Source organism: Ylistrum balloti, unplaced genomic scaffold (assembly GCF_031769215.1).
Source record: "Ylistrum balloti isolate Yb309-2 unplaced genomic scaffold, AGI_CSIRO_Ybal_v1 Utg369942, whole genome shotgun sequence".
NCBI classification, from domain to species: domain Eukaryota; kingdom Metazoa; phylum Mollusca; class Bivalvia; order Pectinida; family Pectinidae; genus Ylistrum; species Ylistrum balloti.
This window is the reverse complement of record NW_026782049.1, coordinates 56,534-68,228: the sequence shown is the minus strand read 5'-3', so window position 1 is coordinate 68,228 and position 11,695 is coordinate 56,534. Positions and strand designations below refer to the sequence as shown.

The 11,695-nt window shown below is 33.1% G+C and overlaps 1 protein-coding gene across 1 annotated transcript; it reads right to left on the bottom strand.

The window, feature by feature from the left end:
• Window positions 1–827: 827 nt before the first annotated feature.
• On the bottom strand, window positions 828–6,824 carry LOC132547253 (prohibitin 1-like). The gene is made up of 6 exons (XM_060211018.1): window positions 6,607–6,824; window positions 4,432–4,593; window positions 3,451–3,593; window positions 2,675–2,791; window positions 2,164–2,259; window positions 828–1,531 (listed from the first exon to the last, which is right to left on the bottom strand). The coding sequence occupies exons 1-6, from the start codon at window positions 6,689–6,691 to the stop codon at window positions 1,319–1,321; spliced, it is 816 nt and encodes a 271-aa protein (XP_060067001.1). The 5' UTR covers window positions 6,692–6,824; the 3' UTR covers window positions 828–1,318.
• Window positions 6,825–11,695: the final 4,871 nt, after the last annotated feature.

Genomic DNA, 11,695 nt, shown 5'->3' with positions numbered 1-11,695 from the left:
AAATCTTGATGACAGTTTACACTGCAGTGAATGAACAAAAGTATGAAGTCAGCTGTCAAGTTTTAACAACACATTTTTGTCCCATTAGCACTCTTATTCTGCAGAACTGTAAACTACTGTCAAGACTTGGTCAGATGTTTGGAAATTCTTTAATATATACAGTTTTCAATTACTGTTGTGTGTTAAGATAAATATCTGTCATATATTATATATCAAGCCAATGAAATTCATTCCTAAAAAGCAAGATCAGTAAAATTGATGAATGCTCCTGAAAACTAACTTAATTGGACACATGAGTTTAACAAAGGGCAATATGATTGATGTATACATATGTTTTATTACCCAAGTGTAAATGCAAGCCAAGTTATTACCTGGACATGAAAATTTCAACAAAGGGCAATGACTCCCTATTCATGAAATTGCTGGCCTTGAATTTGGTATACTGCCTATCCTACCAGTATGACCAATGAATATTCAAAGTTTTATCCTAGCTTAGATGAAAGCAGTTATAATCTGGACACCAAATGTTTCATAAAGGACTCTGTAATTCAGGAATTGCAGGCCCTAAACTTGGTACACTGCATATCCTCTTAGTATGACCAAATTTTAGTCTCATTATCCTAGTTCAAATGCAAGGAAAATTATGCTCTGGGCACCAAGTTGATAATACTGTAATTGAGGTGTGTGCTCTGAATTTTGTCTAAGTATTGCCTATGTATACATTATCCTTGCTTAACTGTGGGCAAAGTAATGCTCCGGACACAAAAGGACTGATAGACAGACAATACAGGAATCATATTCTTTTGAAGAGAAAAAAAAAGAAATAGTATCATCTATCGCCTTTTATTCAGGAATCTTGACGAGAATTACAAATCACACACACATTCATTCAATTACAATGATGTTATCTAATATATTGTTTTATAAAGATCATAATCATTTGTTTTTTTATATATATTAATAACATCAGTTCTGAATTTTTATTATAAATTTCTTATTTTGTTCTCAATTTTACTTCCTAGTCATTATACACAAGCTTACCAGGTAGTTTGTGTATCAGCTGTTCATCTTGACATCAAACATTGGACGATACCTAGTTTTTATCATACCAAAGTTATCAGAACTAAAGATATTAAAACATACAAACAACACACTACAGAAGTGTATTTGAACATAGTTTTGTCTTCAAAATATCCACTTATACATCGAAGTCTCTGAATACATCTCAAATGTATTTTTTCACAAACAAATGAAATGGTTTCTTTTAACACAGATAAACAATGTTCTAATAATGTTTTTTCTCTTCTTAAGTTGGTGGTTACTGTGGTAGAGATAACAATGTCTGTTGACCCGATGGTAAATAGGTCACATTTCTAGACTGGGACATTTGGTATGCAATTTCCTCGGCAGCCTCCAGTTTACGTAACTCGATCAAGCCCTCCCCTGAACTTTTGAAGGCTTTTGCTAACAGTTCAGCTCCTTCGGAGTCACCCTGGGCCTGAATAACTGCTGCCTCCCTGTTCATCTCCGCCTAGAAATGAAATCAACACATATTAAACTAACTCTAGAATTATACTGCTAGTATTTCTGATATTTGTAGCTTTATGTATTTGGTTTAATCATGAAATTTCTGACATAAGTTATATGCTATCAGGTCTGTATACTAAGCATGAATCTGCAAGCTAAATATATTGAGTACACTTCATTCTTTAAATGTCATCTTGAATGCATGCAACTTGCATCAGTCGCGTCACTGCTCAAGAACATGCAATATGATAAAGTGGCTCAAGGGCATTCATCTGAACAAACAGGCCAAATAACAAAATTGGCATGACCCGGAAGGAATTATTTAAAGACGTATTCAACCCTTTCAATTCTGAAAGAGCAAAGAAGATTCATTTCATAAGCTTGATATTCATTCATTATAGATAGATACTGGCCCAAATATCAAGACCCTCATTCTCTGCATTACTCAAAAGATATTTTCCGAACAAATTTTATCCTTAGCATGCTACTGCCCACAGGAGTTTGTGTCTTGTTATAATGAGAACAAGTCGTTAAAAGAGAAATGTTGACAAGGACCAACCAGACAGATAACCAACATCAACACTGTGTTACACAACATAAGCTTGCTTTGGCTTCTGGTGAGTGATCCCTATTTACCTTTTCTACAAGATATCTTGATCTTTCGGCATCCTGTTGGGCAACTTGTTTCTGTTCTACAGCTTGTGTAAATTCTCGGCCAAATGTGAGATGTGTCTGAAACCAATCATAAGATGATTCAAAATTCTGCTGCACTGAAATCTAAGTAATGCTGCATTCTCTCAGGTAACCTTCCTCGTACTTACGATCCAGAATAACTTCAGAAGTGGTGGATTTGTGTTTAGTATTTCATCTGAATTATGAAATATTGACTGACCAAAAAGCAACACCAGCAGAATTTTGTATGTATATATAGATATACAGTGCCCTGAGCTGTTACAGGTGTGAAATTTGTCTGAGGTGTTAAATTTTTACAACCCAACTCATTACTGATAAATAATACCAATGTACCAAACCTACAACTGATAATTCATTTGTGAAGTTTTATTTCAAAAGAGCCAAGCCTTCAATTCAAAGGAACAAGATATAAGTGCACAAGATATTGACATCTTTTTTGTGAAAATCAGCATACCAGAGAAATGTCGTCAAGGACTACGCCAAACTGTTGTGCCCTGTCTGTCAATTCTTCTCTGACCTTTGTTGACACAACCTCTCTCTGGGTAATCATTTCACTGGCATCAAACTGGGCCTAAAAAATGTAATGCAAAAAGTTGAAAAATAATAATTTCGCTGGCATCAAACTGGATCTAGAAAATGTCATGAAAATATTTATCAACAGTCGGTATCATTTTGAGTCATTTTGAAGAAACTGGTGACTAACTGAAGAACATACGAGAGACCTGCCACTATCTAGAGCAACTAGGGTAAAGTGTATTGCCGATGGATACAATCATGCTTGCATATCGTTTTGATTTCCAAACTTCCTGAGAAATTGTCCCTTGGATCTTTACCCGAGGTTGTCAGGTCCAATGATCCACTGACTGAGATAATGTATCATTTTTCCTAACACAGCAAGTGTAGGTGTGTATGAATTCATTTACATTATGTTCTATCTGTACAGCATTGAAATAGGTAATAAAGTTGGTAGTTCAGCTGCTTCAAAAAATTAACAGAGAAAACCCCATAATTAATCCTTACAGCACGAATGTACCTAATTGTCTTAAACAATTGTTGTGTATTAATGATCTTACATTTTCCATGTTAATATTTTTGCAGTTAATCTGTACAGATGTGCATATTTCATCCCTAACTACATTCATTTCTGGTAACAAATTTGCCCAAAATAATTATGAAGTTAAATAAAAACTGCAGAATTTTACAATTTTGTTACAAATTATGAAAACTTACCACCACAGCTTTCAAAACTTCATTAGTGATTGATGGGAGAACTCTTTCATCGTAGTCAAGTCCAAGATTTGTGTAAATTTTAGGAAGATTGGCACTTACTGGTCGGAACAGAATTCTGAGTGTAATGTTAACATTCTGTAAATCTGTAAAAAACACAAATTTGCCAAATGTTACAGGAAATGAGAAGTAAGAAAAACAAGGGCCACCAGGGTTATGCTACCTGATCGGGACAAAATTTAAATATGAAAAATAACAAAGGACAATAAAAGAGTAAGATTCTTGTGTCCTCCTACTCCTTGAGACCTATCTACCTAGGACGTTTCATGATAATACCTCTTATAGTTTTAGTGTACTGCTACAGACAAAATTAAAGTATGAAAAATAACAAAGGGCAAAAACTCCTAAATTATGCACACAAAAAAAGAGTTCTTGTGCACTGCACTTCTCCTTGTTGAGATCTTTCTATAAAGTTTCATGTTGATACCTTTTACAGTTTTAGTGTAATGCTACTGACAGAATTTAAGTACGAAAAATAACAAAGGGCAATAACTCCTAAATAATGCAAGAGAAAGTGATGTTTTTGTGCACTGCACTTCTTGCTGTGATCTATCTACCTATGAAGTGTTATGTTGATACCTCTTATAGTTTTTGTATTATGCTCCAGGCAATTTTATGACAGATGACAGACAGACAAAGCAGTGACTATATGTGCTCCCTTTGGGGAGGATAAAAATGAAGAGAATGTTCCTGATTTCATTTATAGAAATTCAATTTTCAGTGTTTTCAGTGTGGTTAAGAACGTATTGTTTCAGAATGAGGAATTGTTATTTACATAAAATTGATTAGTATTGTTGCATGTAATGAATATCAAATTATATAGGATTCATTTGAATTTTTCCAAAAATTGGTCACAACCTACTACACAATATATACATATACGTAATATCATAATATTTTGGAAAAGAATTGAATAATAAAAACCTTTGCTTCCTGTGACCACTGCTATATTCCTAGGCCTGGAACGAATATCAAAAATGATTGGTTTCTGTACCCATGGAATCATAAAATGTGTCCCTTCTCCGATCACTTTTTCTTGTACTCCTCGGAATCTGTCGAATATCACAGCTCTGTGTCCACCATCGACTGAAACATTGAAATTTGTACTCAGCAGTCAAGTTACATCAGTATTTGGGTCTATAATGAAAAAAAAATAAACTAAGGAAATATATTAAATAATCCATGTTATCATTTTAAAAGATGATTAATTAGTAGAGATCAGAACGGACTCACAGATCTCAGAAATGTAGAGATCTTGTGTTGTTCTTTAGATAAAAGTTGTTCATTTAGAGGTAACTTACAACTAGCTTTTATCAGTGGTATTCCATAAGCAGAAAAACAATTACAGGTATACATAGTAATATAACAGATTCAAAGCTTCTAATAAAAACTCCGAGTCATTACAAAAATTTACAACATTTTCAAGAACAACCAAAATTTCAGACAATTTTGCTAATATGACGTGAAACTTATTATAATTGTTACTTGTTCAAATACAATGTATGTGTATGCAATTATCATACTATTACAAAAATTTACAATATTTTCATTAGAAGAACAAAAATTTACAATATTTTCCATGAGAGGAACAAAAATTCAAAACAATTTTCTGGTGGGGGAGTATGTATCCTTGGTAAAATAGTAGTCAAAATATACTACTCGACTAAAGAGAACTTTATCTTGATCTGTTGAGCATCAGACTAGTAAGCCAAAGATTTCAGATTCAAATCCTAGCAGAGGCATTGAAATAAATAATAACCTCTGTTACATTGGTGCCTATGTAGGAACTAGGGAAAAACATTTAGTCATGCCCCATAAGCATTACTGGAACCCCTGGAAAACTTGAGGATGAGTTCTTTCCTGGAGGGGGAGTATGCATCCCTGGTAAAATAACAGAAACAATATACAACTCGGCTAGAGAGAACTTCTCTTTAGCTCGATAGGTTGAGTGTCAGACTAGAAACCTGGAGTCCTGGATTTGAATCCAAATGAGGGCATTGAAATAACTAATTACTTTTGTTACATCAGTATAAATCTGACAAATGCTTGTTCAATGTTGTACTTTTTGGGGCCTTTAATGGTACTTTTTACAACATAGTTATGTACTTTTTGGATATTATTGTAAATATACAAATAAAGCAGTAAAGGACAAGTACTATTCTTATGCAAATTGTCCCATGCAGACTTTGTATTTTTTTTTTCTACTTTTTTCCATATTCCTGCTTTGTACTTTAGCACTTTTCAACACTTTCTGAAATTGCCAGTAAAAGTATTATAAACATATAGAAGTACAAAATAGGTACACTATCAATTTGGTCAGATGTACTTTGTTGATACTCTGCGCTAATTTTATACTTTTTAAATACTCTTTCTGTAAAAATACTTCAAATAGCCTTTTTTTCTCTGTCTGTACTTTTGTACTTGACTTGAAAGCAGGTTCAAATCAGTTCCAAATTGAGTAACCAAGTACACTTTTCAAAAATGTCTTTAGTATTTATTTTCTGTACTTTTCTTGTGCTTTATTTCATGTCATTGTGAGAATTGTTTTAAAGTCCTGCATTACCTTAAACAGACCTCTGCTAATTTGAAGGTCAGTATATAACCTCACTGGTTCCGACTAGATCTCCCTGTGTTAATTTTTGTCTTTACGGTTAATTGACGGAAACAAATAGTGATTAGAACTCTTCTGATAAGCTTATAATTGCAGTATTGTGTATGTGTTATGTAAGAATTGAAATATATACATTAGCAATGCCTGTAAATCAATAGAGGATTCGAAATTTTCCAGTTCCTTTATGCAAAGGACTTCCTATCATGACACAGTATCTGAAAGCTAAAACTCTTGGTACACTGTTAGTAGAAGCTCTGTTGTCCGTGCAGTTTGAGAAATGAGACGAGTTGACCTTATTTCCTGACCGTTAGCATGGTTCTGTAAACTTGTAGGGACTGGCTGCTGAAAAGGCTTTAGACTAGTACCCAGGAAAGTTTGCAGTATTTGATACATTAAATGAAATATTTATCTGAAAGATTTCCATTAGAAAACACTGCAGTTGATTTCATCAGAAAACTCACAAGCAAACTACCGGCGAATAACCTTACCATTGTAGAGTGCCGTATTCACAACACTAGCTCCGACAGCCAGGCCAAGGCCGATTGTTCCTAATGCATTGAAAAGTTTTGACATGTTACTGAGAAAATGTTTGAACTGTAACTTATTAAATGTCTATGCAAAGTTATTTGGAATGGCAAATTGTAGATACACCGCAGAAAGAAAAGAAGTTTATGATGTAACGTCCAGTGTCCGCATGGCTTCCAGGGTCGTGCTGAAGGAGAATAATACAAAAATCGAATGACGGTATGGTTTGAGATCCGGATTTGAAAAAAAATCATTGCATACTAATGATCTTATGTCTACACTTATGATATAAATATGCACGTAAAATACACTAAAACGATATACAGTTTGAAAGAACACATATCATTAAATTAGGAATTCCACCTGGTTTGATGAACTAATTTTTAGAAAATATGTAAACAAAAATTGAAAATAATTTCATCCCGGTAAAATTAGCACTGATTTTTTTAGAAAAGGAAACTATTTGCCAAAGACAGGATTGCGTGTTGTTGGCTTCCTATCGACAGTATATATAATACCTGGTTAGCTAGGTGACAAGTTTTCCGTCTCCGTTACTCGATCCCGTGTCAGGATATCTTCTGACCGACGAACGTCACTGTTCTGTCCATATCATGGTTCTGTCGACCTGTTACCGAGTGACTGCCTGACAAGAATCGGTTCGATATATTTTAAGATATTGGTTAAGGCATTGGAGGATAATATCAAACTTTTCTTTTCATTCTGACTTAAACATTATTTTATTTTTCAAGCGATGTCAGTTAAAATGGTACTTTTCGAAACAGATATTTTCAAAGGCGTAGCTCTTTGGAGGACAAAAAAAAAAGACTATCAAATATTAAGAAATAATAATAAGAATAATAAGAAAAATTGGGCTATTTCAGAACACTTTTAATCAATATATAAACTTTGTCTGCTACAATGTAACTAGTATCGTCATATTTTTATAACAGAATCAGTTAGATATGGACATTGCTATTCTGCCATTCTTACTATGCTTGTTACAGGTTGTACTTGTAACATCAATACTGGTCCATAACACATTAATTCATTTTGCACAGGATGCTTTATCAGTTTTACGTATGCACAAACCACTTGACTCCTTACATTCATAAATACAGGGATAAGGGTAACATGCAGATAGATTGAATGCTAAATGTTGTCAACTTGCCGTAGAAAATAAATATATTACCTAAATACAACGTTCTATATGTAACTTTGGAAAACACAAATGTATTTAAAAAAAAAACATTTCCGTGAGATTTCATTTTCGTTGTATTTCGTAGATTTGAAGTTCGTCAGTGAAATACTCCAATGTCTGGTGAAGACTATCTGTACCACTAGCATCGCTTTTTATCTTGAATCTGATGTAATTATTACAGAAAAAGAATCTGTTTTAACTGTCTTTTAAAACGGAATCAGCAAACTAGACAGAATTCACGATCTTGTGGTTGTACGTTCTGAAATGATATTTATCATCTTATGGGCGGTGAATAAATCCATTCCGGCCACCATCTTTACTTACAGGGACTGATGTCTCTGAGGCTGGGGTTGTGGTGTAGTCTACGAATTATAGTTTATTACAAAGATAAAATAAAATACAAGTTCTTTTAACAAAAACCAGTAGAAGATTTTAATGTGATGATTCGATGAGAACACGGTCAATTTCATCAGATAGACAAGTGTGAAGCGAACTAGCGCTGACGTATGTAGTATACGGGATGGTATGGAATCAACAGACTTTTTCGACTCAAGCGTTAAAAGAAAAAGTATTCCCAAAGTTGCATCTTTCCATGAGTCTTAGTTTTAGTGAGTCTGGATTATGATTCTGTTGACATAACGGTACTTTCTTTGTTTTTTAGACATCTTCGTGTAAATCTTTCTTTTGTTAAGACGTTCATGGTTTCCTATATACCAATCTGCTATTGTAGAGACATTCCCACCATCCACCCTTTTGCGTATTTCTTATATCGGGTCCAAAGAGTCGTTTGTGTTTGTATACATTTATTTACATATATAGTACACATTTTCGTTTGAAATTTAATGCAACTAATAAAACCAAACTGTTGAGAGGTATTTGTGTTAAAATAACAAATTAGGTAACAATATTTTCACGAAAACACTGAAATATGGTGAGATTTTGCAGCTATTTGGATCATTTGCAATTGCATTTATTTCTATTATATACCATGGGTTATGTCCCCTTAGCTCGTATTGAATAATTGGGCACGGGAGCGCAAGGTAGAATGGGGTCAGTAATGGATGAGTGATTTTATCAGTCTTGGATTCCGTGCAGCTATGGTTATAAAGGTATTTGTTGTGGCCTACATAGAGGTTACACATCTACTAGTCCATAATAATACGGTACAGAACATGTCGGACTTATTTCGAATTTGAATCCGTAATACCATAAATTTCCATGTTCAAAACCACAAGCAAAAAATAACCACCTTCAATGATTATCATAAAAATCAGAATGTTACAATTCATTTCAACAGTATCTGTTGAAAAAAATCACATTTTACTGTAGGAGTGCATGTGGTCTGTTATTTCGAAGGAAGCGCCAGTAAAACCCCAACTGAGAAGCCCTTTGGTTTACCTGGACATCAGTGAACTCTAGCCATCTCTTTCATGGGCTAATTTCTCATCATCTGGCTCTATTTTCTATATGATTTCACATATTACTACAGTCAATATACGAAGAAATCTTATTTGGTCAGGTTGCGTATGATAAAGACACTCCTGGATTTGGTTTAAAACAAATAAAACGGCGAAAAGATCTAGAATTTGAAAATACATTTGAACAGAACAATTGATTATTACTGTAGCAATAAAAACTTGAAGTTTAACAACTGAAAACTCTTGACCAAGCATTCGGATTGGACAGGATCAATATTATCTCCCGTTAACTATATCTTAAAGTGACCCATTACGCTAAGGAAAAGAAGAAATTGATTAACCACAGCTTTTAAAAAATACATTTTCCATCTACTGTGACAATGCTTCTACCCAATATAAATACATATTACCGAGCAAATCTCGAATTCATTGAACTCGTACATCTTATTTCTCAATAAGATTTATGATTTACATTTAAACAGCAGTCAATAAGTCAATTCATTAATGAAATCCATTTTCGTAGTTGTTGCAATATCAATCCATGTTCTTAATTTTCAAGTCCAATATAATGATATACAGTGTACTAAATGCAATACTAACACGCCAACATAACCAAATCTTCTTTCAACAAAGTATTGAAAGTCAGCTTTGTCACGTAAATTCAGAAACGCATAATAGTGGGATTTGAGACTGTTTTGTCCTATTTGTTTCAAATGCTAGAAAATCCGTGTCTGTATCTATTTTGATATTTGATTATTATAATTGTCTAGAAACGTACTTATTGTAACGTATAAATTGATAATTTCTGTACGATGATTATATTACGTAACAGTTTGAATTGAAATACTGTATCAGTTATAGTTAATTAGCGTTGCTGTCTTTATATACCAAAACACTCCTAATATTTCGTTTCAAAACAAACAGTACAGTAGAAATCTCAATTTTCAAAGTAATCTCGAAAACTTTTGTGATAAATACTTTCTGTTTACTTTCGATTTTTTGGAAAACAAAAAGCGTGTTTGAGCCATTCACAACTGAAATATCACCCTATATCGAAGAAAGTAAATCTGTGGCACTAGAAATGTCATTAATTTTCCTTCTGACCAATGTTACAGGATTGTCGAATCAATACATCTGTACTAGTTATAGATATACATTGGTAGTAACAATGTAATACATTGTATATATATATATAGCATTAAAGAAACTACAATACAGGTTGTTTAATCAATAATTGATACTAAATGCACATTGATAGTAACAATTTAGTTACATTGTATAGATATGTGTGCTTAATATGTATAATTTATGTTTAAGCCTATATCTGTATAAGCATGTATTTGAAAAGGTATGATGGGAGAGGGCTCCAATAAGTTGTAATAACTTGTGCCCAATTCCCTTGTTCAAATTTATTTTGGAAATAAAATATGTTTAAACTATGTAGCACTAGAGAAACTACAATATAGATTGTCTATACAATACTTGATATTAAATATAATTTGATAGCAACAATGCAGCTTCAATATAAGAAACAAGATTACATGATGGCCTTACAGTAATTTAGATATTTTTCCATAAAGAAGCCAACACTGTTGAGTAATTCAACATTTCATAAGGTAAACATACCCTACATTTTGTGAATTTTGGGTATTTAAAGCATTATTCCGGAATTAATTTACGTCTTGATTGACAAACACTTGGATTGTTACACTTAAATATATAATGAACTTCGTCACCTACTTCCTCAGTACATAAAAATGCAAACCCTATCTTATCGCGGAATTCCTGTCCATCTACCTGTTTCAACTGGTAAATGAAGATTGGATGAGCGAAATGTACACCTTATATTTCTGTTTTTATGGTTAAGTTTCTAAAGATACTTTTCAATTCCAACATTAACATTTAAAATAGAGTACACTTGACCACGGCTACTATTTTCAATATCATCATACCACTCTCTTGCTATATGATAGGTCTAAAATTCTAGCATACCTAAAAGTTGGAAGGTTTTCCACGAATTAAATCAGCAAAGTTTCTGTTTATTATTGTGTACATTGGATACTTTTTTTTCTAAAAGTTCTTCATATGATGAATTAATGTCTTGAAAATCATACTTAAGTGCTCTAAAATTTACTCGCTTCAACTTTTGGGTGTTTGCTTTTGAGTAGAAATATAAGTGGACAGAAATTAAAGTTTGAAATACAAAAGCCTTTCGCCCTTCTAGCCTCAAATCTTAAGAAATTTGCGCCATGATCTTTATTTGTCTTGAGGTTTTGGAACAGATGTGTTACATGTGGTCATCAAAATTTAAAAGGAATTCAATATTCACACATGAAAAAAAAATCATTTTCTTCGCTTTTAATCTCAGTGCTACTTATACTAAAACAATTTCCTCTTTCTCCGTGTTGTTGCCTACACTAATTGCATGGAATTTGT

Coding starts and splice junctions, on each gene's coding strand:
- LOC132547253 (XM_060211018.1), bottom strand. CDS start 6,691: ATGTCAAAACTTTTCAATGCATTAGGAACAATCGGCCTTGGCCTGGCT. Junction 3,594..4,431: donor AGTGGTCACAGGAAGCAAAG/GTTTTTATTATT, acceptor TGTTTTTTACAG/ATTTACAGAATGTTAACATT. Junction 1,532..2,163: donor CAAGATATCTTGTAGAAAAG/GTAAATAGGGAT, acceptor TTTCATTTCTAG/GCGGAGATGAACAGGGAGGC.